Source organism: Castor canadensis, chromosome 7 (genome assembly GCF_047511655.1).
Source record: "Castor canadensis chromosome 7, mCasCan1.hap1v2, whole genome shotgun sequence".
In the NCBI taxonomy this organism is placed as follows: Eukaryota; Metazoa; Chordata; class Mammalia; order Rodentia; family Castoridae; genus Castor; species Castor canadensis.
The window spans coordinates 64,376,549-64,401,467 of NC_133392.1; the positions used below are offsets into that span (position 1 = coordinate 64,376,549).

Below are 24,919 nucleotides of genomic sequence, written 5' to 3' on the forward strand. Positions count from 1 at the left end.
GAATTATTTCATAATAATTTGAAGATACTATTTGCCTTTTTGCCTGTCTCTCAGTTGCAGTAGTTCCCAGAGGCTACATAATGTGTGATACTGTAACAGATTGAATACTGAAGAAGATATGAGAATCCAGCTGTCTTCTTTTAAACCAGACATTGAAGAGATGATTGACAAAAAATGCAAATGCCACACTTGAATAATTATTTTTGCTTAGAATATACAGTTATCTCTCAGGAAAATGTAATGTTAAAATGTAATAGGTTTATTAATATTTTAAGTTCCCTATTTTAATTTCTAAAATAAGAAATTAATAATTATAACTCACGTGGACTAAAGCTATTTGAGGCCCTCAATAATTTTTTACGAGTACTACAGGAACCTGAAGTCAAAAAGTTAAAAAACCCTTTAGTTGCAGTGTACTGATCTCATAGTTACTGACATCATCCTCAGCATGTTCCCTTATATAAAATATCTACTAAAATTCCTCTGAGAGAAGAAATGTTAACAATTTAGTGGTTATCCTTTCAGACATCCTTTACTGAGTTCTTGTATGCACAAATATTACATAATTTTATATACTTAGGATCATACTATGCTCGTCCAAGCTTTTTCTCTTGAGACACTTCAATTTAATTTTTTTCCCTGTTCAGTCTCTAAATTCTTATGAAATCCTGAGGCCTTAAAGTTTAAAAGGGTATAGGGATCATCTTATCTCATTCCCAGCTCAATTCAGGAATCCTCTCTGAAGAACTCACAACCTTGTGATCCATTCATTTCAGTTTTATAAGCCCTAAATTGTTATTAAAAAAAAAAAAAAAGAAAACTCCTTCTGTTGGACAGAAATTCTCCTTCTTTATAAAATCTATCCATTGGTCCTAGCTCTACTTTTGAGAACTGTGTAGACTATATTGTATCTACCTTCGCTGTCTTTATTCTAGGTATTTTCTTCTAATAAGTCTTCTAGTTCACTAATTTTCTAAGTTGAATTGAAGCTTCTGTTAAACCTATCCATTGAATTCTTTATTTTCAATTTCAATTTAAACCCATCTATTGAGTTCTTGTTTCAATTTCTATTTTTTAGTTTCTAGTCCTATAGAAAGTCTCCATTTTGTCTTTAACTCTTGACCAGTATGCATAGTTATTTCATAGTTTCTATTTGGTATGTTCAATATGGACAGCTTCTATAATTTTGTTTCTATCATGGTCATTTCTTGTAGGTTTTATTTTTTTGGTGGGGATGGTAGGAGGTAGATACTGGGGTTTGACCTTGGCGTGGTGCTTGCTAGCAGGTGCTCTACCATTTGATCCACTTCCCCAGTCCATTCTTCTGGTTTCAATTTCATATGTGTCTCCTCCTATTGCTCTCCCTTTTTTTATTATTATTATTATGGGTGAGACTTTATATTTGCAAATTTGTTTATAGAAACTATGTGAGGCATAGGATGATTTGTATTTGCATTTGGCAGGCATGAGAATACTGGCCGTTTAATCTAAAATTAAGAATTTAGATGATTGGAAGAAGCTCAGCTACATTCTTTGGTCTTCCTACTTCCTGTTTACCCATAATTAATCCTTTCAGCTCCCAGTTTCAGATGAAGACTGGTTTTTGGGAGACTCACAGTTCCAAACTTTTGTCTTCCTGCCTCCATCAAACAGCAAATTAACCTCTCTAGCTTTCCTTCAGCCCTGTAGCCTAGGCTGGTAATTCTTCATTCTTTTATTAAGCCTTCAATACCTTGAAGCAGATTAGATTTTTTTTTCCCAGTGTTGGGGATTGAACCCAGGGCCTTGCACATGCTAGGCAAGCACTCTACCACTGAACCACATCACCAACCCTAGGTTTTTTAAAAATATATTTTGTCTAGATATACTGACTGTTCTTGATGAGACAGATGTCTAAATTCTCTAGGCTGCCATTGTTAGAAGTTTCTAAGACCTACTTAAATTTATATTATTATTTCTCTGTCCATCTGTGTTACTTAGAAATCTGATAGAGAACAGGGAAGAACTCTGGTAGACCTGCTTTATCATCTGTACCCCAGTCAAGCATCTCTTGAACGTTCAGTCTGATACTGTTTTTTAGCATTGTCAAATTCGAATAAACATTACTCTATGTCCTTCAGCTCATAATTTTGAATTGTTAGGATTAGAAAAACAGTGCTACATGATTATTAACCGATTAGTCTAAGGCAGTAGCCTAACAGCTTCAAAAATCGTAATGACTTACAACAATAGAAATTCTTCTTTTCTATTCTTGTCTTTCACAGAATAGCTGAAGCACTACTGCATCTTTTCTTCATTCTAGGACTAACACCAAAAGGCAGCCCCTTTGGGTTGCCTTTCTAACATGCCAGTCAGAAAGAACTAAGCAGTACTTGATAAAGTTCTCTTATCACTGCCACTCACATTTCATTAGCTGAAACAAGTCACATGGCCAGCCTGATAGTAATTGGGTAGGAAGTGCAGTCCTTATGAACAGATTTCAGTCCTGCCACAGGGATAAGCCCAGTAAGGAGGGGCAATAAATGTAATGTATAATGGCCCCATTTTCCGTCATGTTTATTTAAAATTTTGTCTTCTTAAAATAATAATAATGCCCAAAATGAAAGATCTCAATTTAATTTACTATTTAAACCAACTAAAAACAAAAAGTCAGAACGAGGTATTATTGTGCAAAGCCTGACTTAAACTAAAGAATTGTATTTATTTTAAAAATCAGTCTTGTTGCCCTTCTTTAAAATTCCTTGTTCTCACAGTTTCTTTCATCTACTGCTGCTCTAGATTCATTATCCTGTCCCTTAACCAACCAGTCACATGGAAATTTACTCTTGAGAAAGCTAAATATTTAATATTGACCTCTGGTAGTACAGGGTAGCCCAGTTGTGTTTCCTGTTCATTGTACCTTCATTAGCATTATATCAACTTTTCTAGAATTTTTATTTCAAAATCATCAATTTTCTCTTATTTGCAATTCTTCTCTTTTTCTAGTTGGTTGTACACCTCCCCACAAGGTATACTTTCTATCTCTTACTGTTTTAGTTGTTATCTGTGCCCATAAACTCAGAGATTCCTAGCTCTCCATTATATTTATGGTATTTTTCTAGTTGTTCTCCTATCACTTCAGTATGTTTTTTGTAAGTTATTCAGTTTTTCTGCCTTGTTTGGGTTCTCTATCATGTTATTTTATTTTCATGCATTAGAGCAATTTCTACCATTCTTGTGTGGGGTTTCTCAGATGATGATTTTTTCCATGAATAAAGTGCAGTATTGAATAACACTGGAGATTTTATTGTTTCATAACCTAAGAGATAATAGTCATTTATTTGATAAGAGATGGAAATAATGGCTCTCTGAAAGACAGGTGTTTCTCTGTTATACCTGTGTCAAAAAGCTGCAAGTGCTACCTTCGTTTTGTGACCTCTGAAAAATGTCCACACACTTTATTCTTGCTCTAATAGAAATTGAACCAAAAAAAATTATAAAATTCCCAATTGTTAGCTTTACAAATGTTTGATGGGATAAAAGCTTCAATAAGTGATGTTCCCACCTGTGTGGTTAATTTCAAAATATTATTTGTCTAACACATTGTTGTCAATGACAACTGAACAAGAACTTTTAGAGCAGTTGGCTGTCCGATAATGGCAAATTTCAAGGCTATGCAAATTGTGCCAGTTCAACCCAGCTCTTTTCTCTATTATCATATCAATTGAGTCAGTTCATAGGAGACAAAGCAAGGTTATGGGAACCACCTAGAGCATCATGCACCATTTAACATCAATACAGCATACATGAACATCTGCAACTTCAATCTTATTAACAGAGGATGGAATCGAAAGCAATAAATAGCTTTCTTCATCATTTAATTGCAAAATAGTATTTCCTAATGTTTGCATTGTTTATCAACAGGAACTTCATCAATAATTGTATAATTATGGTTGCCTAGATGACAGTACTCTCATGCATCTTGTCATTTATTACAAAGTAGTCTGAATTTAATCTGAATTTGAGCACATTATTCAAGGCTAGTAATGTAAATCCCTTGAAATGTGACTTGCATAATACAGATATTTTTGTAGTAGGGGAATGGCAGTTTATGATTCTTCAGTCGCTTTGGGGATTAAGATAACATAGGGGAAAAAGAAGACTGAAAGGCAGTGAAAGATGAGGGGAAGCCACTAGTTAGTTTCAAACATAGACCCATTGAACTTGAGAGTGGGTTATGTTCTGTAGAATTAATCACAAGTAATTAGATGTTTGCTTTAGGCCAAAATTGGGCTTAATTAAAACAGGATTATTATGCTGAGGTCTTCCCCTCAGTCTGTGTTGAAAGAGAGAAAATGGCAGAAAACTACAAATACAGTGAAAAGAAAAAAACTATGGCAGTCAGAGTTAGAAATGGCAAATGCAGAAGAAAGGCTTGCCATATCTGCTTAGCCTTTGTTGCTGTTGCTCTTGAAACCTGATAGTGCCACTGCTCCTAACCAGTACGTGTTAGTGTTTATAGTAAGCAGCCAAGTGCCATCTCCAGGCTCTGTGGCAGCAGAGTTTCTTTTGGCACACAATGCCAAATATCAAAAAAAAAAAAAAAAAAAAGAAGGAAAACAATGTAAGGCCAGTCACAGTTATTGGTCAGTGGGAGTTGTCTCATGAGAGGGAGAGGAAAGGAAAGAAAGAAAAACAATGCAGGCATTTAAAGCATCTAAGTCCAGGCGTTTGTCTGAACTTTGTGTGTTTTATGCATGGAAATCTCACACTTTTTTTCCCTTAAACCCATTTTTATTTAAGAGAAAAATCTAAGGCTTGTTCATGAGATTGCATTTGAAATATTTTAATTTTGAGTTAGAAGTCCCCTCTCCCTCTCCTAACCCACCCCCCAAATTTAGAGATATTAAATTGCATATTGGGTGAGCTCTATTTGAACTGGGCCGTTTCTTCCCAGTTGATCAACATAGTCATATCCTTAAATATCTTAAATATCTAAATTTAAGATACTGTAGCTTCCTGACTAGTCTGTATTTATTACTTTCATAATTTTCTGTCGTTTCTAGCAGCAGATACTTCTTTTCATAGTGGCTCCAAATTCTGGGATGAAGGATCCTCCTGGCTCAGCCTCCGGAGTAGCCAGGACTGCAGATGCTATTGATCACCATGCCTCCTTATCCTCAGGGTGTTTTTGGCATGAAGGAAGTGCTGGAGGTGGAACCCAAGGTCTTGCACACACTAAGCTTGCAGTACCACTGAGCTATGCCCTGAGATCCTATTCTCTAATTTGTTTTTAAGTTCACAGAGGGAATGGGCAACAAAAAGAATCATCACAGTAAAATATCCACAGACTAGAGGAAGATGTAGTTTTGCCGCCTTTATTGTTAAGAAGTTTTCTTAATTTTCTCTGAGGCATGATAAGTACTGATTTATTAGAGGTAGTGTGACCCATAATAATTTAACATTGTGCTAAAGATCCTTTAAAAAAATGAAAAGGTAATTATGCTTTCTACAATAAACCCAAAAAAATTCCACCTCTATTCAAAATGCCTCTTACCCAAATACCTCAGGAAACACATTTTTCTGTATTGGGGCTTTGCAACAAGTATGCGCTACCAACTCTGACCTCTCCTTTAAAAACTTGTATGCAAAAATTATTCAGGAATGTTTTCTAGCAGGTATTTATCAAAACTATTATGATAATTTTGTCCTATTGAGTCCCAGTCTCTGTTTAGGGAGTAATCGATAAAGTACAAATTAATGTTCCATAATTCACATTACAATGCACATGTAATTATTTTGAGATGAGGCAAACCCTATGCATTTAATTTACAGCTATAATTAAGTAAACTCATTTGATACTAATTAGGTGAGCCTAAAAGGATCATAGGTTTGTGTATTTAATTATCAAAGTACAATCAGCAACTAATTTCCAAAATGCTTTCCTGTCTTGAGCTCAACACTGATCTCTGCCCACACTACAGTTTTATCTTCTTGAACCTTCAATCAATTTAAATGCATTGTAGATTGTGGAGAATCTACTTGATGAGTTGGCTGCTTTGTAACTATAATATATAATTTGTCATTTGAAAGAATGGGCTTAAAAATACAGAAATTACTTCCTGGCTCAGTGGCTCATACCTGTCATCCCAGTCTGTAGGTGGGAGAATCACTGTCCATGCCAACCCAGGTTAAAAGAAAAAAACAAATAGACCTCATCTGAGAAATAACTAAAAGCAAAAAGGGATGGGGACATGGCTCAAGTGGAGACCCTGAGTTGGAACCTTAGTACTCACACACACACACACACACACACAAAATACAGAAGTTATGAATTTGGCAAAATTATGCTTCAGAAATGATGCAGAAATTAAGACATACCCAAGTAAACAAAAACTAAAGGAGTTCATTGCTGATAACATTTCCTACAAGAAATGCTAAAAATAGCCAGGCATGATAATACATATCTGTATTCCCAGCACTGGGGAGGCTGAGGCAAAAGAATCTCTTAGCTCAAGGGCAGTCCAAGGTACATAGTAAGATGCCATCTCAAAAAAAAAAAAAAGTAGCTAAAAATGAGATTATCAAAAAAGGTACTTGATTGCTAACTTAAAAGGTTTCAAATTGTCATTCGATCAATATTTATTGGATACCTAGCACATAAGGCTTCCTCCTAGGTTTCAACAATTATCCCCATTTCTTCCCATTAAATTCTTAAGTGTATAATCAAGAAAGAAGAGTTTCTGATGTCTAGAATGACTTCCTAGTCTCAAAATGTGCTAGATAAAATGTCCACATTTTTTGGATTTTCTTGTCTCATTTGTAAACTAAAAAATGTGAAAGCTTGTGCCCGTGACTTTCCCTTGAAGGTGTGAAAGACGTTTCTGCCTCCATGTCTTTAAAATCAAGATGACTGATTGTGAGGAGTAGAAGATACCTGTATCATGCAGTGTATGTTCCCTTCACTCTTAAGACACTCCGATTCTAGATTTTCAGATCATCTCACCAGAAGATGAGGTTTCTTTCCCTTTCTTATCAGCAGCCACTGTGGTAAAATGAAAAAGTAATGGCTTTACAGCTCACATAGAACATTTATCATATTGCCTACAATGAAGCATTAAAATAGATGAACACACTGATAGCTAGGCTATGTAAAAGTTGTTCCTTCTTTTTTTTTCCATTTCTTTGTAAAACTAATAGCATAGCTGTTAGTACATTAAAAATAGAGATTTTTCTTTTTCATTACTTTGTTTTTTCCAAAAATTAACTATAATGGCACAAATTTTTTTCTTTGCAGATAGAACTAATGACAAAACTTCACATACCACACAATCAATGACAGGAGTTTCCCAGTGCTACTGTAGTATTCTGGCCAGTTTGTATATGTTTTCTGGGTCATCTGAGGAAATATAAATAGTATTGTGGTCTGTGAACAGGCCATGTCTAGTGCCATTTGCATAGAGTATAAATAGTATCATCTAAAGCTATAAGACAGAGTGTTCCTAAATTGAATTATCTCCCATCTTCTGCACTCTCAGGAACAAATTTACTTATTTCTGTTATCATTTGATGGAAAAACTAGATAGCAAAATATAAAGACTTAATTGCTTCTGTTTTCTCAAAGAATTAGTTGGTGGACATTTCAAGACAGAAATGGAAACAGCAACCTGGAATAATAATCCAGTTCTGAAGGGAATGACCAACAACTGACCCAGAAATGAATAACAAATACTAGCTTATATCTGCACAGAGTCTTGATAGTTTTTATTATGGTTGTGCTATTCAATCTCTTGATAGGCATTGTCAAACCTGAACTGTGGAGGGTCTTTTCATTTAGTGGCATCCCATCCATTACAGGAGAAGCAGTTCCCATATCCTTTAATGTTTTTTGATAAACTTTTGAGTGAGATGAAGAAATCAAATGAGGGCCAGGCATGGTGGCTCAGGCCTGTATCTACTCAGGAGGTGTAGATCAGGAGGATTGCAGTTCAAGGCCAGCCCAGGCCAAAAAAAAAAAAAAAAAGTTAGCAAGGCCCCATCTCAACTAATAAGCCTGATGTAGTCATATATACCTGTGGTTCCAGCTACACAGGAAGCATAGTTAGGAGGATCAAAGTCCTAGACCAGCCCCAGGGAAACACTTGATCCAAAAAAAACAATTAAAGCCGCTGGAAAGCTGTGGCTTACTCCTATAATCCTGGCTACTCAGGAGGCAGAGGTCAGGAGGATCAAGGTTTGAAGCCAGCCTGGGCAAATAGTTCACAAGACCCTATTTCGAAAATATTCAAAACAAAAAAGGGCTGGAGGTTAGGCTCCTGTGGTAGAGCACCTGCTTAGCAAGCATGGGGCCCTAAGTTCAAACCCCAGCACCACCACCCCAAAAATAATTAGATGAAAAATTGCAGAAAGAATATCCTACTCTTGTTTCAAAAAATGCCCTTTTCTCCTAGGTTTCAAACCAAAGGCAAAACCTTACGGGGCTTTACTGTACAGCCAGATTTTATAACTGATATTAACTAAGCTTCCCTGCCCTTTCCTGCTCAAAGATGTCCAAATACTACTTTCTTTCTGTTTTTATCACTGTGGATGAAGGTACTTCTTTAACAAGACCAATGGTGTTCTGGTAAATGTTTCATGACCAGGTATCAGGAAAAAGATCTTAGTTTGCACCAATTGTGTCATGATATAAATGCTACCACCATGGCTGATTTCATGCTGCCAGAGTGACATCATTCAAATCTGAGAAGAGTTTATGTGTGCAAAGTCAGTTCTCCTTAGCTAGTGTGAGGAGGCACCAACACACCACTGGATAGCGAAAAGAAATGGAGAATTGGTATGAGCAGCAACACAAATGTGTGCTAAAAAGTGTGCCTAGGCAAGAAGTCAGATATAAAAGAACATGTGCCGTACGAGTATATTTATTCCAATTTAAAACTGGCTTACGGTGATAGAACTCACACTGACTTTTTGCTTTTCGTTTTCCTTTACTAAGGAGTTGGGCTATGAAAAGACATAAGGTACTTTTGAGATGATGAAAATATTTATAACATCCAATAGAACTTTCTGCAGTGATGGACATGCATTCTATATTTGTGCTGTCCAATGTGATAGCCAAGTAGCCAGATGTGGCTGTTAAGCCCTTCAAATTGGGCAAGATACTGGACTTTTTATTTTATTTAAGATAAATGGATTTAATTCTAAGTAACCACCCATGGCTGCTACATTAAACAGTACAGTTCTAGCTTGATAGGCATTTGAACTACACAAGTATGTACAGTTGATAAAATTCATCCTACTGTTCATTTAAGATTTGTACATTTTGTAGTATATAAGTTAAACCTCAAACAAAAAAGAAGATAAATAAAAAGGTTTGGTTGTAACCACTTAAAACAACAGCCAGACATGTTAGTGCACTTCTGTAATCTGAGCATCAAGTGGCTAAGGCAGGAGGATTGCAAGTTTGAGGTCAGCCAGGGCTACATAGCGAGATCCTATCTCAAAAATACTAAAAAAAAAACTTTCGCATGAACTTTAGTGATGAGAACAAAGAAAAAATCAACCAACTTCTTTAGGCCTGTGGCCAGAAACTCCAACCATAAATAAAAAAGTATTAGAGCTATTAAAATAGAAACAAGGGAATATGGCATTCCCCAAGAAAGAAGGGCTTGGTGTCTCTTAGAGCAACAAACCTGATTGCCAAGGAGTATGACAGAAAACCTAAGAATGTCTGGACTGGCTCTCTTCTCATCAAGCAGTCTTCTAATTCAGATTTTTCCAAATCAAGTACAGTTCTTTTGGGAGAATGGAATGTGGAACAAAGGAAAAATAATGATTTACTTTTCAGCTCATAGTACAAAGGAATATGGTTCTTATTCATTTATGGGACAAATACTGAGCAGCATCAATGTAATAATTATATTTTCAATCTACATAATAAAGATAAAACATAGCAATTTAAAGATAGCAGAGTAGTAAAGCCATCGGTAGTTGCCACTATGTGTTAACAACCAGTTAGATATTTAACAAACCAAGCCCTACTTTGTTGTGTTTCCCAACTTCCATAGCATTAATACTTCCACCATGATGCACAATATCCAACTACCAAGAAGAAGGTACTGAATGGGGAGTTGGGAAGAGAAATGTACAATCAACTCACATAAGCTACCTCAAATTCAGTGTCTGAACTGTTCCCAACAATCTCTGTCATCAAAAGACTGAATTTTCTTAGTTTTGGTTAAGTTATTTAATCAGTCTTTATTAGAACTGTATCTTAGCCAGACTGTACTGAACCTTAAATATGTCTGTCAAGGTCAAGGCTGTATCTCAACTCTAGATCCTTTCACAGAAGAAAGAACCATGAGTATTATTCTTACACTGTTCCTACAACTTTTTTTTAAACACTTGATTTCACAGCTTATATTCAGAAAGAATGTTCAGGAATGCCAGGGATGGTGGTACATGCCTGTAATTCCAGCACTCAGCGTGCAAAGGCAGGAGGATTGCAAGTTCGAGGCAAATCTGACCTACATAGTAAGATCCTATGTCAAAAAACCAGAATGGTGAAGAATACAACCCAATTTTAAAAACAATGTAAAAAGCCTGGTGCCCATGGCTCACCCTAGCTATTTGGAAGTCTTAGATGGGAAAGATCAAGATTCAAGGCTAGCCTGTACAAATGCTTCATAAGACCCCCCATCTCCAAAATAACCAGACCAGGACTGGAAGAGTGGCTCAACTGGCACAGTACCTGCTTTGCAAATACAAAGCCCCAAGTTTAAGCCCAGTACCCCAAAAAACAAACAAAAAGCCAGACCAAAATGGACTGGAGGTGTGGCTCAGGCATTAGAGCACCTGCTTTGCAAGCATGACGCCCCAAGTTCAAACCCAAGTCCTACTTAAAAAAAAAAAAAAGTAAAATGTACTTGAGGTTGGGTCTTTTTTTAATAGGTAATTAGCCATATGTTTACACATTTTAGTCTACTTTTAAGTACAAGAGAGATTGGCAAATTACTCAATAAAGAAAAGTATTCTGTTTACATTAGATAAAATGTCTTTATCATTGTACTTCAAATAGACAAGTGATTTGGGAATATAAAATTTAGTTTGTTGGACAATAAATAGTATAAATTTTACCAGTGTTTGATTAGCAAGGTCCCCATTAAAACTGACTACAGGCTTTGGGGAATTTTAATTCCATTGTATAGAATGTAAAACTCTTTGTCTTTCAGTATAAGACTATGAAATTACCTTGCAGCATTATCATCCCTGCAAACAGTACTGTGCTTTCTTGCTGTGAGGTTTCTTCTACTGCACAAAAAACAAAGAAGCCATTGGTCCATCATATCTAATGCAGATTTTCCTTTGTAAACTTTGTAAATAGTTTCCTTTGCCACCATCAAACAATTTAAACAAGAATCTTAGTGATGGAAAAATCCTTCATTTAGAAGTAGTGGCTTCCAGCGGTGGCTCACACCTGTAATCCTAGCTACTTTGGAGGCTGAGATGGGGAAACGGCAGTTCAAGGATAGTCTGTGCAAATAATTCTTGAGACCCTATCTCCAAAATAACCACAGTAAAATGAACTGGAGGTGTGACTTAATTGGTAGAATACCCGCTTTGCAAGTGCCAAAGCCCAGTCCCACAAAGCAACAAACAAACAGACAAATAAATAGCAGTTTTGTATGTGCATGTCCACCTTGAAAATCCTGGCTGTTGAAGTATATGATTTTTAAGAAGTTATATTTAGTGGTACTGGGGTTTGAACTCAGGGCCTCAGGCTTGCTAGGAAGGCACTCTACCACTTGAGCCACTCCACCTGCCTACATGTAGAATACCACTATGTTCTTTACACTACTATTGCAATGATTAGCACCAGACCATGAAAACATTAAGAAAAATATTTGTACCAGGCATTGTGCCTATTTCTATAATCCCAGCTACTCAGGAGCAAAGACAGGAAGATTGCAAGTTCAAGGCTAATCAGGGGTAAATTAGTGAGACCCTGTCTCAAAAACAAAATAAAAACAAAAGGGATGGGGGCAGAGCTCAAATGATAGAACACCTGATAGGTCCAATATTCAATCCTCTGTGTTGAAAGAAAAAAAAGAAACAAAAAAAGAAATAGTAAAGAAAAGAAAATCATTGCTATTTAGTCTCCCAATAGTTTTCATAATTATAATGACATTGTCTCAATTATCTAATAAGTGTTTGTTCACATTTTTCCAGCCCTACAAGCCTGTGGACCCTTCATAAGGAAGGATCACATACATACAGATGTTAGTCAGATTTACACAGCATCTTCATGAGATGAACCCCACCTGTATCACCAGAATTCATTGGTTGTCCAGGTTTTAGCCCATCTAAGTGCTAATTCAAAGTCCCCACATCAGAGTCTGTATTATCTCTAAACAAGATCTGAACCAAAGTTCATTGAATCATAAACATGTCCTTATTTCAGAATGATGGAAAGTAATTTACACAGAGGCATCGTAATCAAATCATGTTTTCATTATTTCTCCAGAATGTGTTCAGTACAATTATATCAGGAAAGGTTTAGAGAATCAATTGTGCAAGGTTGAATTTATTCACTATTGAAATTGCACCCTACCTTCAGAATTTTAAGCAGTTTCATGGTTACCAATCACACAAGCATCTGAGATGCTAGATTAAATATTGATAATTAACACCTTACTTGGTTTACTAAACTAAGCTAGAGAAGTATGTTATAGTTTTGCCCACTTAAGATTGTTCAGAAAAATATGTAGTGAGTTCATAGGATACTAGATTCTAGCAAAGAATCAAATATGAAACAGACAGACACTAGGCTCAAGGGACTTGAAGTCTAGTAAGAATAATTATTCATTCAGTAATAAATTTCATTGTGTACCTACTATATATTAAGAATAATACTAAAAGCTAGGAATAGGATTAAATCATTATTCCTAACCACAAGAGCTCATAATTTAGTGGAAAAGATACTTATAAATAAGTAAGTGTAAGTATGATAAACTCACAGAAATATGTGAAGGTTATAAGTGATTGCATAAAAGAGGAAGTAATCAATTCTACTTAGTGATCAGGGACTATAACCAAGAGGACATGATTTATTGAATTTGGAATGTAAAACAAAGACAAGCTGAATAATAAATGTGATATGTACACTTGGGGAAATTACAAATGTGACCAGAGAGCAACCACACCTAAGAGAATAGTAAGTTTCAATAAGCTGAATTCATATCCTAGAATTAAGATCTCATGCAAGAGAGAATCACTGATGCTGGGCATAATGGTACTTACTGTAATCCCAGCACTGGGGAGCCTGGAGCAGCGGAGTGAGTTTGAGGCCAGCCTGGACCAGGGCTAGGGTATTGTAGCAGAGCCCTTTCTCAAAAAGAAAAAAAGAAGAAAATCGTTAAAGGTTTTTTAAAAGAAGTATAAAGCAATCAGATTTGTATTCATGAAAAATTACTCTTACTCTGTTTATTCTGCAAATACTGACTAAGCACCTGTAATGTGCTAAGAGAGGTCTGGATGCCAGGGATCATCATCACACAAAAGTATTATCTCTTACCTAGGCAGCCAAGTTTTGTGCCATGAGACCAAGCAAAGCTGATTAAATCAGGATTTGGAACTTCACCAAAGTTAGATAATCCAGGTATAGCCAATGACCTAAGAGCTAAACCAACAGAGGAAACCAATTCTTACAGATAAGAGAAGAAAGCAGATGCATATAAAGAAGTAGGATATGAGGGTAATCTGGCTGCGACATCTTTCACTCCACTGATCGCCAGGGTTGATTCGGCTGATCTGGCTGGCGAGGCGGGTGTCCCCTTCCTCCCTCACCGCTCCATGTGCGTCTCTCCCGAAGCTGTGCACTTGGTCAAAGAGGACGACCATCCCCGATAGAGGAGGACCGTTCTTCGGTCAAGGGTATACGAGTAACTGTGCTCCCCTGCTAGAACCTCCAAACAGGCTCTCAAGAAGTAGAGAAACATTAAGTAGAAAAGAACTACTGTATAGTAAGATTAAAATGGTACACTTCAGTGAACCTTAATACTAAAGATTTCAGAAACCTTTTAAGGAAAAAAAATGTTGCCAGATATGGTGCCTCATACCTGCAATCCCAGCTCCTCAGGAGGCACAGATGAGAAGGATCATGGTTCAAAGCTACCTGAACTGAAAAATAACTAAGGCAGGCCTGGGGGTATGGCTCAAGTGGTACAGCACCTGTGTAGCAACTTCAAGGCCCTGAGTTCAAATCAAGTACCACAGAAAAATAACGTTAAAACTATTTGGGCTGGGGTCATGGTTCAAGTGTTAGAATGCCTGCCTAACAAGCGCAAGGTTTTCTTTTCTTCTCTTCTTCATTAACTACATCTTTAAAACCTAAAAACCTGGTTTGGGGCTGGAGGTTTGGCTCAAGTGGTAATGTGCTTGCCTAGCCAGTGTGAAGCCCTGAATTCAAACCCCAGTCTCTGCTCCCCCACCCAAAACAAAACCTGGTTTAAGTTCAGTCTTCTCCACAAAACCATCTCAAATTAACTAAATTCTTATTGTTTCTTCCCTCCTTTGAATGCCCATTGCAGTTATAATGAGTGTTACATTGTATGATACTTCACAAATTCTATGACACATGCCAGATTTCTCATTGCATCTAGGTTCTAAGTGCCTTGGCAAGACATTGTCTTAATATTTCTCTTTTCATCTCCCTCAAAGAGCCTAACAAAGTATAAAGAGCTCCAAGATATTGTTCAACAAATACTTGCTGCCTGATTGAAGAAAATAAGCTCCTAAAACTACTTTATAAAATTGTATTTGGCAAGGTGTTTCTTAATGTTAGTACTTAATGTATATAGTAGCCACAGAAAATAGGTAGAACATTATGACCCAAGCATTGTATGCACATATGAAAAATAAAACAATGAAAATTTTAAAAAAAGAAAAGAAAGTAGGTAGAACAAATATTATCTTCATTTTTAAGTAATAAAACTGAATTCGTTACATTATGACTTACCCAAGATTTCTTGGTAAGTAGCATCATTGACCCTACCCCCAACCACCACTATTTCAATCTCCATGTGGATGCTAGAATAGTCTTTTTATATCAAAGATGGGATCATACCACTGTACCTCTGCATCTTCATGTTTGCTCCTTGCCACTGAAGTCTCAACTCAAATGCATCTCCTCACAGAAAAGTAAAACTTATCTAAATTAACTCTCCTGCCCTGTCACCCCTTGTCACATCCTCCTGTTTTATTTTTTTCTGTCATCTATTAATATTTAATTTATCTTATTTATTTGTGATTTGTATATTACCTATCCTTGCTAGAATGTAATCGTCATAAAAGCAGGATTTTAGGGTATACTAGTCACGTTATTTACTGTACTGTTCACTATTAGGTCCCTAATAGGCTTTTAATAAATATGTATCAAATAAAGGAGCTGAGCCAAAACCAAACTTAAGCCATGAGTGTTTTACTCTTAATCCAGTCAACTTCCCACCATTTCACTTAGCCCGCTTTTCATGAAAGCAGTTACACCTTTGGAAGTATAGTAAGAAGCAGTATTTAGGACAATGACATTAAGATGTGCTATAGATTCTCCTATAGCAAAGAAAAATTTCATACAGTTCAATAAACTAAACTAATTAAAGCAGTGATGTCTTGGTATATTAATGTATTATGTTAATATATTTAGAAAAATTTCCAACTAAAAAGACTCTGATTTTTCCTTAGTTAACCAGAAAATTAAATTAACCCAGAGCTCTTCATTCCCCAAAAGTCCTTGTTAATTAGGATTGTTCTATAAATGTCTATTATTAGCAGCGTTTGTCATGTGTTTCATTATCCTGTTTATTAGGGCATCCGAGCAGGGTGTCTTTGCTCATATCCTGGCATGTGTGTCCTAGGGAAAAGAAAAGCACTTCCTAGATTCTTATTTTTTCTCTACTCTTTCACATAGGCATAGTTCGTGCTTAGTATAACAACTTAGTTTCCAGTGTCAGTCCCCTGTATGAAATAGGAATGACATTATTGATTTGGCTATTAAATATAATCATTACATTTAAGGTCTCATTAAAAACAAAAACTTTTAAACTTTTACAACATTGTTTGTGATACTCAGATTGAAAGTAACCTAAAAGTCCATCAGTGAAGTACTGGCTAAATAAATTATCGTACACCATGCAGTGGTTTATGCAGCTGTGAAGCATAATAGAGGCATTCTCTGCTTACCAGCGTAGCAAGATCTCCAAGTTAAAAAATATGCTTTAGAGCAACCTGAATAGTGTGCCTTTCTGTAACAGCTTTAATAAAATGTAATTCACATATCGTACAATTCATTTACTTTTTTTTCTTTTTTTTGGTGTTACTAGAGTTTGAACTCAGGGTCTCATGCTTGCTAGCAGGCACACTTACCAGTTGAGTTACTTCACCAGCCCTTTTTTGTGTTGGGTATTTTTGAGATAGGGTCTCATGAACTCTTCTGATCTGGCTTTGAACCACAATTCTCCTGATCTTTGCCTCCCAAGTAGCTAGGTAATCAGTTGTGAGCCGCTGGCACCAGGCTCAATTCATGTGTTTAAAGTGTACAATCTAGTCATTTTTAGTATGTTCACAGTGTTGTGTAGTCATTACCTTAATTGATTTTAGAACATTTTCATCCCCCAAAAAAGAAATCCATGAGTTTCTTTTGATCATTTGCACACATTCCCAATTTCTCATTCTCACCCCACTGTCCTCTCCACCCAACCCTCTGGCACCAGGCAATAATGTATCTACTAAATATATTTCCTTATTCTGAGTTTCTGTTCCTATCTAACTCTGATTATAAATCCTTGGAGATGTGTGTGTGTGTGTGTGTGTGTTAGAGATTAGGGAGATGGGAAGATACACACACACACACACACACACACACACACACACACAGCTCCTTAGCCTCTGGTAACCCCCATTGTACTCTATCTATCCTTTTTAGACATCAATTTTTTAAATTTCACATATGAATGTGATTGTGTGATATTTGTCTTTCCTGCCTGGCTTATTTTACTTAATACAGTGCTCTCCAGTTTCATCCAGCTTGTTGCAAAAGATAGATTTTGTTCTTTTTATGGCTAAATAGTATTCCCTTGTGCATATATACCACATTTTCTTTACCATTTGTTTGCTGATGGATACTTAGGTTGATTCCATGTCTTGGCAATTGTGACCAGTACTGCAATAGACATGGAGTGCATGTATCTCTTGAAAATACTGATTTACTGAGGAACTGGCTCAAGTGGTAGAGCACCTGCCTAGCAAGTGTGAAGCTATAAGTTTAAGCTCTAGTACCCAAAAAAAAAAAAAAACAAATCTCAATCTTTTGATTGACCCAGAGTCACATAAGTGGACTTCACTGACTAAATAATGCCTATGTCTCTATAAGTGTGTCTTCAGATTTAGTGAATGTATTTCAGATAGTCTAGAAAGACTCTGGACCAGGTCATTCCGGCCAATACTGTTTAGTTGTGTGGCAGTTTTTTAATAGCTCTGTAAACCATCTTCTATCATCACAGTTCAAAAAACTAAAAGGTACCAAAAGCATAACTGATTTTTAATGTTATTAAACATTGTTTAATCCTCCTTCCATTACTCAGAACACATTTCAGGTTTGCAGATTTTCAAGATCATTATTTTGAGTGGAGTTCTCGTGGTTCTCAAAATGTAGAAAACAATGAAGGCAGGACTGTATCTGTTCCAAACTTCTAACACATCTTTTATGTATGTAATATTTTGGGGGCACTTTTTATGACAATCAGAGTTTGAACCCAGGGCCTCACCATGCCAAATGAGTGCTGTACCACTGAGCTACATCACCAGTCCTGTAATATTCTTACACATTTTTTGTACCATTAAGTATAATAAGTAGAAATGATTCTACTTTATATATCAGGAAATTGAACTACATTTGACAGCCAATAATAAAACATATCAATGATCTACACACATATCCAGAAAAAAGTGTAGTAAAACTGCGTTTACTGAGAATTTTCAGCAGTTTAGAATAAGAGTCATGATTCTTAAGAACAAAGTTCAAAATAATCTCTTTCACTGTTAATTAGGTTTTATTCATAAGTAAAAATTTACCTAATCAAAAATGAATAAGCACAAATCTTTAAGAATTATATCTAATTATGCTTTACTTGCCATTTATATATAATTATTTTGAAATCTAGTAATTCTTTAATTACTAAAAATATTTTATTGACATGTTCTATTATTACATAATGTAACCCTATTATTAATAGTAATTGTGTCATTAGCTTAGCTCATTTTCCTTACTTAGTGCCTATTTGTTCTAAGTTTATAGTTGTTAGTTCCCTTTTATATATGACTTGTACTTGGAAGTAATAAAACCATATTTCAATATAAATATTTATGGTACAGACTTTTTCCTAAATCATACTTTAGCCTTTTCCCAATTATTTCTACTAAAGCCTGCTTAAATCCTCTCTCTCGCTCTCATTTTTTTCTTTTTTGCCCATGTGACCATATGTGCTATGTACTTGCTAGAAGACTTAATCCTCTATATTTATGCCATAATTTCCAGTTAATCAAAATCCTGTTAACTGCCATGTAGGCCCTACAGTTACAAAGTGTGGAAAGTTTAGTTCATTAGAGCTTAAATAGATGCTTCTGTCATAGAGTTTTCTTAGCATCTATATTCATATGATCAAAGGGATCACTAAGTACAGTAAGCACACCTTATTTGTAGATTTATTACATGCAGTTTTGACCAAGTGTGGTCAAAAATAATAATTTTTAAAAATTAAAAGAAATTTCAAAAACAATTTTTAATTCTTACAATTACATTGCACAGCTCAGTTGATACAGAAAAGCTCTGTCACTCCTGTGTTGTTACTAGTTGTGTTTAAGTCATTGTGTGATCTGCTAAATGTTTCCTGCTCTTAATTTTGTGGAAGTATGCCTCTCAAAAAAGCAAGGTAGAAGTTACGTGAATTCTCCCAAACCAAAAAGGGCATGAAATGTGTTTGATAAAATGAAAATTTGAGATCTGTTGGAAAGCACCATGTCTTTAGCAGAAGTTGAAAAAAAATGAATCAAGCATCCACAGAGTCTTGAACTCTGCATTCTGAGCATTGATAGTTTTTCCCTAATGGTGGTCTCCTTGGAACAAGATTAATTACCACATGTACCAAGGGTCTAGTGTAAATGAGTCCTCTTCAGAAGGATATTTTTTATTTGTTCATTTGTTGTTTTAGGGTTTTATTTCTTTTTTTTTTTTTTTTTTTTTTGAGACAGGGTCTCGCTATGTAGCCAGAACTGGTCCCAGGCTCTAGATTCTTCTCCCTTGGCCTCCAGTGCTTGGATTACAGGAATGCATCCTATGCCCAGCTTAGGAGGATCTATTTTTATTAACATAGTTGTGTTTACATCTTCTTAAGTATCTGTTAGTGCAGGTAGCAAAAGACAGAATATGCTCTTTATGATTCTTAAGATTGTTTATTCCTCACACCTGTAATCCTAGATACTGAAGAGGCTGAGATCAGGAGGATTGAGGTTCAATGCTAGCCTGGGCAAGTAGTTCATGAGACCCCATCTCTAGAGAGGTGTGGCTCAAGTGGTACAGTGCCTGCTTTTCAAGTGCAAAGCCCTGAGTTCAAACCCCAGTCTCACCAAAAAAAAAGATTGTTTATTAAGATCCTTTTTAGGTCCCCAAGATCTTCTTGAAGCTCCTCTTTGTTCTTAGGTGAGATTGAAGCTTGCAAGTCTTTAGCTATGTCTGTTTTCATAAGGGATACAAATCTGTAATTTCAGAAATTCTAGCCCCCAATTAAAAAAAAAACAGTATCCAATCATTGGCAGATGTCCTCTAAGCCAGATTTCATCACAAATAATTCCAAAACTGTCATATGCTGAGTTTAGAGTACTATATTAGGTTAATGGTTAACACTAGTCAGAACAGCAAGTCCTAATCCAGACTAGACTAGGACAAGAGCCCATTGCACTATCCCTTTGGTCTGGTCATGCATTCACTGGGTAAGCTTTCCTTTTATTAGCTAACAGGTAATAGTGGCTCCCTTGCAAAAAGTAAACAGATTAGGTTGTTTGCAAAAAGCAACTAAAATCAGTAATCCTTGACAGTGATATTAAGTGTTATAACAGAATAGTAACAATGTTTTTACTGTGCCGTTGTGATTTTTCAGTAGAGAAGCACCCAGAACTCAATATTTGTACTCTTTAAACTATATCCAATATTTCACTGTCAAGAACACAGTCTTGAAGCTTCTTAGAGACCATGATCCAATGCCTACCAATACTTCCTTTACCTCATAGCTTCTGTTTAGTCATTTATACTGTCTAAAAACACTGCTACCATTTACAGTTGTTTCCCCAAAATATGATTACCTAGGTATTGATTACCTAGGTATGACTCTCACAAGACATAAACACCATCTATATGATGAAAATTACAAAAAGTATTGCTTATAGAAGACTTTGCATGTTGGTTCCCAAGTGCTTAAGTAGAGTGTACAAAGCTAATACCCAGTTTGTCTTTCAGATGGGTAAGGGAGGATCATCAAACTTTTCTGGGTGAACTTGTGTGTTTGTAATATAAAGAGAAGTTAATCGACCTTTCTTTGGCTCTTACTGCAGAAAATGAAGTCACTGCTTTTGCTGTCTTGGATCAAGACCAAAAAGAAATTATTGACACCAATGGAGCTGGAGATGCATTTGTTGGAGGTACGTATTTTTTTATTTCATATTTACTTAAAAGTTAAACATGTTGACCCTTGTCTCTATCAGATACCAAGATTTATTAATCTACTAACCTTTAAGTCTTTTTTTCAATAACCTGCTAATGTTCTTTTCATCTGCTATTCCCATTGTGAGTGTTATATGAGGAAATTTTACTATAGGAAAAATTTGTGTTTGACAAAGATAACTTGCTATACCCCAGTCATTTTCACAAGATTAATTGTATCTGTCAGATTATTGCATAAACAAGCTGCATCAAGTACAGAAGATAGGATAGTCCTAGCCCTTCAGGCCTAAATGTTAACACATTGTTGTTCTTTAAAACAAGTTGTGGTGAATATTAAACAGCATGCTAATAACTACAGATGATGCCTTTGTCTTGCATCCTTTGGTTATAACATCTGTTACTAACACAGTAATGGTTGTATATTTTGCTGGTAAGGGTTAAATTTTTGCCTAATTCATTTTTAGTGATTACAGGCAAATTTTGTAAGAACTAAGTCATTGTGGGAATGAGTACTAAAAAATAAGATCAAGACAATGAGAAAAATTTTGATTCAATGAATTTAACTGAACTAAAATCTGATTCAAAGGTTCTTTTGATGAGTAAATTGTTCATATTTCAATGTAGTTAAGCTGGGTTATGGCCTGTAGAAAGCTATAAATTCCTGAAAAAGCCCAAAGGGGTCTCTCCTGTCTCTCTTTCTTTCTTACAACATCACGCAAGCCACAGTATAAAAGGCAATGGAGCCACCCATTGCCCCTTCCCTAGAAGGATAATATGAATCATAAATCTGTGTGATGGTTGGTTTTAACTTAATATTGTTTCTTTTAAGATATTCTTATGGTCTTTTTATAGTTTTCATTTTTCTTTCTCTGAAATTATTCATACCCCATCTTCAGTGAACTGTTATGAGATAGTATACCCCATGCCATATATTCTTTGGAAGGAGTACATACCACAAACAACATCCTAGTTCACTATCATGTTTGCCTTTTTTGTTTTCTTGCTCTGAAAATCTTCATCATTGATAGTATTAGACTACATTGCAGCTAATTTTCCTATTCCATCCTCTTCAAAGCTATAAATGTATGTATGTTAAAAAATTTTATTCAGAATTAAGCTATCTTGGCCAGGTGTGGTAGCTCATGTCTTACTCAGGAGGTAGAGATTGGGAGGGTTGTGGTTCAAGGCCAACCTAGGCAAAAAGTTAGTGTCACCCCATACCAACCAACATGCCCGGTATGTTGGAGCACAACTGTAATCCCAGCTATGCAGGAAGCATTTAGGTAGGAGGATAACAGTATAAAACTAGCTTGGGACAAAAACAAGAAACCCTATCTGAAAAAAAGGGAAAAGAATAATCCATATTGCATAATACATTAAATACACAATAGTGATTTTCTGGTTAAACAGGAAACTCAGTCTGGGAACTTACATATTTGTATGCTTGAATTACTCAAGCATAGAATCTTTAAGATAGTTATGTATTATATTTTTTTGACATTCAGTAGGACACATAATGAGGCCATCATGATATGGTGGTGACCTAATTAATTACTACCTCTGGCTCAAGGGTTCTGGGCCCAGCAGCAGCAGATCCCCTTAAGAGAGCTCACTACCTACAATGCCACTCACCCTCAGACAGGCCCTGAAGGTGTACAGGCGTAGCAATTGCTACCATTTGTATTGTGGTTAGAGCAATGAATAAACCATGCCAAAGCAATAGAATCTTTAAGATAATTAAATTGGAATTTCAGTTAGAAGATGTTAAACTTTCTACTTACCTACTCTTATATTTATTGTTAGGTAAGTAAAAAGGAAAGAAACTGTGGAACAGGGGCCGGATAGTGACTAGCTGAGGCTTTGCAAACCACATACAGGCTGTCTTCCACGTTCTCGTTTGTTTGCTTTCTTGCTTGCTTGGAATTCTGTTACTGTTGTTTGTAAAATCATACTTTAAAATTGTAAAAACCTTTCTTAGCTCCCCAGCTATCCCATTGGCTATAGTTTGCAGACCCCCATGTGAACATAAGCCACTTCCTTGCCTTACTCATTTCCAGTTGATCCAGACTCACCAGTGAAATAAGAATGGAGAAAGTACGCCCGGCATTATGGTGCACACCAAAAATCCCAGCACTTGGGAGGCTGAGGCAAGGGGAGTAAGAGTTCAGAGCCAGCCCAAGCTTCACGGCAAGACCCTGTCTCTAAAAAACAAGCAAACAAAAAGAATAGCGAAAGTACAAGGCAGGCTGACACTAGGCAAACTTCAATGGTAAGTCCTGAATTAATAGCCATTTTTTTTTTTCTCACGTTGAACCTGTTCTGACTGGTTCCCAGGATAAGCAGACCTGGAACATTAGTTCACACAGTGAGATTGACACCCTCAGGTCTATCATGGGTGGATTACTTGTTAGCATGTCAGCACATCCTGCCCGTATTAGTCAGTCGCATAGTAACAGCAGTGATAACTGTATGTGATACCCACTGCCCATCATCTTACATATTCTAACTAATGCTCCCATAAGCTGCTTGAGGCAGATGGTTGTGTTTTGTTTTGTTTTCAGTGCTGAGGATGGAGCCCAGAGCCTTGTGTGTGCTATGCAAGTGCCCTGCCACTGAGCTGTATCTCCAGCCTTGGGTCTTTTGAGATAGGGACTTGTATGTAGTTCAGGCTAGTCTTGAACTTGCTGAATGCCCCAGGCTGGCCTCAAACTCATGATTCTCCAAGGAGGAATATTTTTTCTTTTTCTTCTTTTTTTTTTTTTTTTTGGCCTTACTGGGGGTTGAACCCAGGGCCTTGCACTTGCTAGGCAGGTGTTCTACCACTTAAGTCACTCCACTAGTCCAAAAGCATAGTATTTTTAACCCTGTTTTATAGATGAGAAAACTGAGGCAAAGAGAAGTTGGAAAACATGCCAGGATTCAAACCTAGGCAGTCTGAATCAAGGGTCAGTTGCTATACTACACTACTTCTCAAAACATTAAAATTGAGAATCACAGACCAGCCTCCCTGACAAAAGCTGATTTTGCCAAAGAGAATCTTCCTGTTACCTGAAGAGGGGCTTTTATTATCTGATAGGGTACTAAAGACTTTAAGGTAAATTTGTGGCATTAATGAAAGAAACTACTAAAATTAAAAAGGGAGGAAGGAAGGATAGAATCTAAGGACTGCAGTCCCTGGTGAATTTGAACCAAAAGCTTTTTGCTAAGCAGTAGAATCGATTGCACTACAGATATAAAGAAAGCCAGCTCATAAACTTGCTTGGTTAGCATGGAATCTGAATGAGAGAAATTATATGAATCAGCTTCTAAATCACGGAGCTAAGCCACCTGATGGAGCCATCTTGTAACAGAGATGGTTTTGTTAGTTGGAAATACTTTAAAAACAAATCCATTGCTTAAAACCTTCTGCTCCCATCTCCACACCAGCAAGAGCCTTTCTAGTGGGATTAGAAATAAGTACAGCTGCTAAACTCTCTAACCTGGACAGGAATGGATAAGCAGTGGCAATTTCTACATTTACTGAGTAGGTTTTTTTTTTTTTTCCTTCATTGCCTGATTAATAGATCTCCTTTCTGATTGACACATTCTATCTTTAGACAGATAATTCATTGTTACTTTCAAGTTTGCTGGCCTAAGAGTATTATCTTTTGTGACTTCACATACCTATATTCCAGTCTACTTTATAGTGATTTAATTCTCTGAAGAAAAGTTTTCCTTTTCATAAAATTCAAGTTTTTAGATAAAGCATCACTCCAGCTACCGTGTGCTAGTAACATAGCTCAGTACCAGAGTGCCATGTGTTCCTTTTAACCAGCTAAAAGATACACATCTGCAACATGGATTTTCATGTATAATCTTAAGTGAGTAACCAAATGTACATAAATTGAATTCATAGTTCATTTCAAGGGTTTAGCAACAATGACAAAACCTTATAGCCTTGACAGTCATACCTCCTTGTTCTGCTTGGAGGTCGTAAGCACCTTGAAACCTTTGCTCTTTATTTGTTGCTGATGGAGCTGCTGTCTTCACATTCATCCCCAAAAGCCCAAGTGCCAGGACTGTACCTTTAGAAATAGAGACAATTCTATAATCTCTTAAGTATGATTTCCTCATTTCCCAGGTCAGGAGAAAATTTCTTCTATTGTCCTACTGTGCTTTGTCACAGCAGGTCTGCCT

The 24,919-nt window shown here is 36.3% G+C and overlaps 1 protein-coding gene across 3 annotated transcripts in view; it reads left to right on the plus strand.

The window, feature by feature from the left end:
- Positions 1-24,919, plus strand: part of Adk (adenosine kinase) — a 502,187-nt gene that overhangs the window by 443,434 nt on the left and 33,834 nt on the right. For all 3 annotated transcript variants that reach the window (XM_074079212.1, XM_020160795.2, XM_074079213.1), the window contains one exon: positions 20,635-20,721. In XM_074079212.1, coding sequence (XP_073935313.1) covers positions 20,635-20,721 — 87 coding nt within the window. The remainder of the gene's footprint in view (positions 1-20,634; positions 20,722-24,919) is intronic.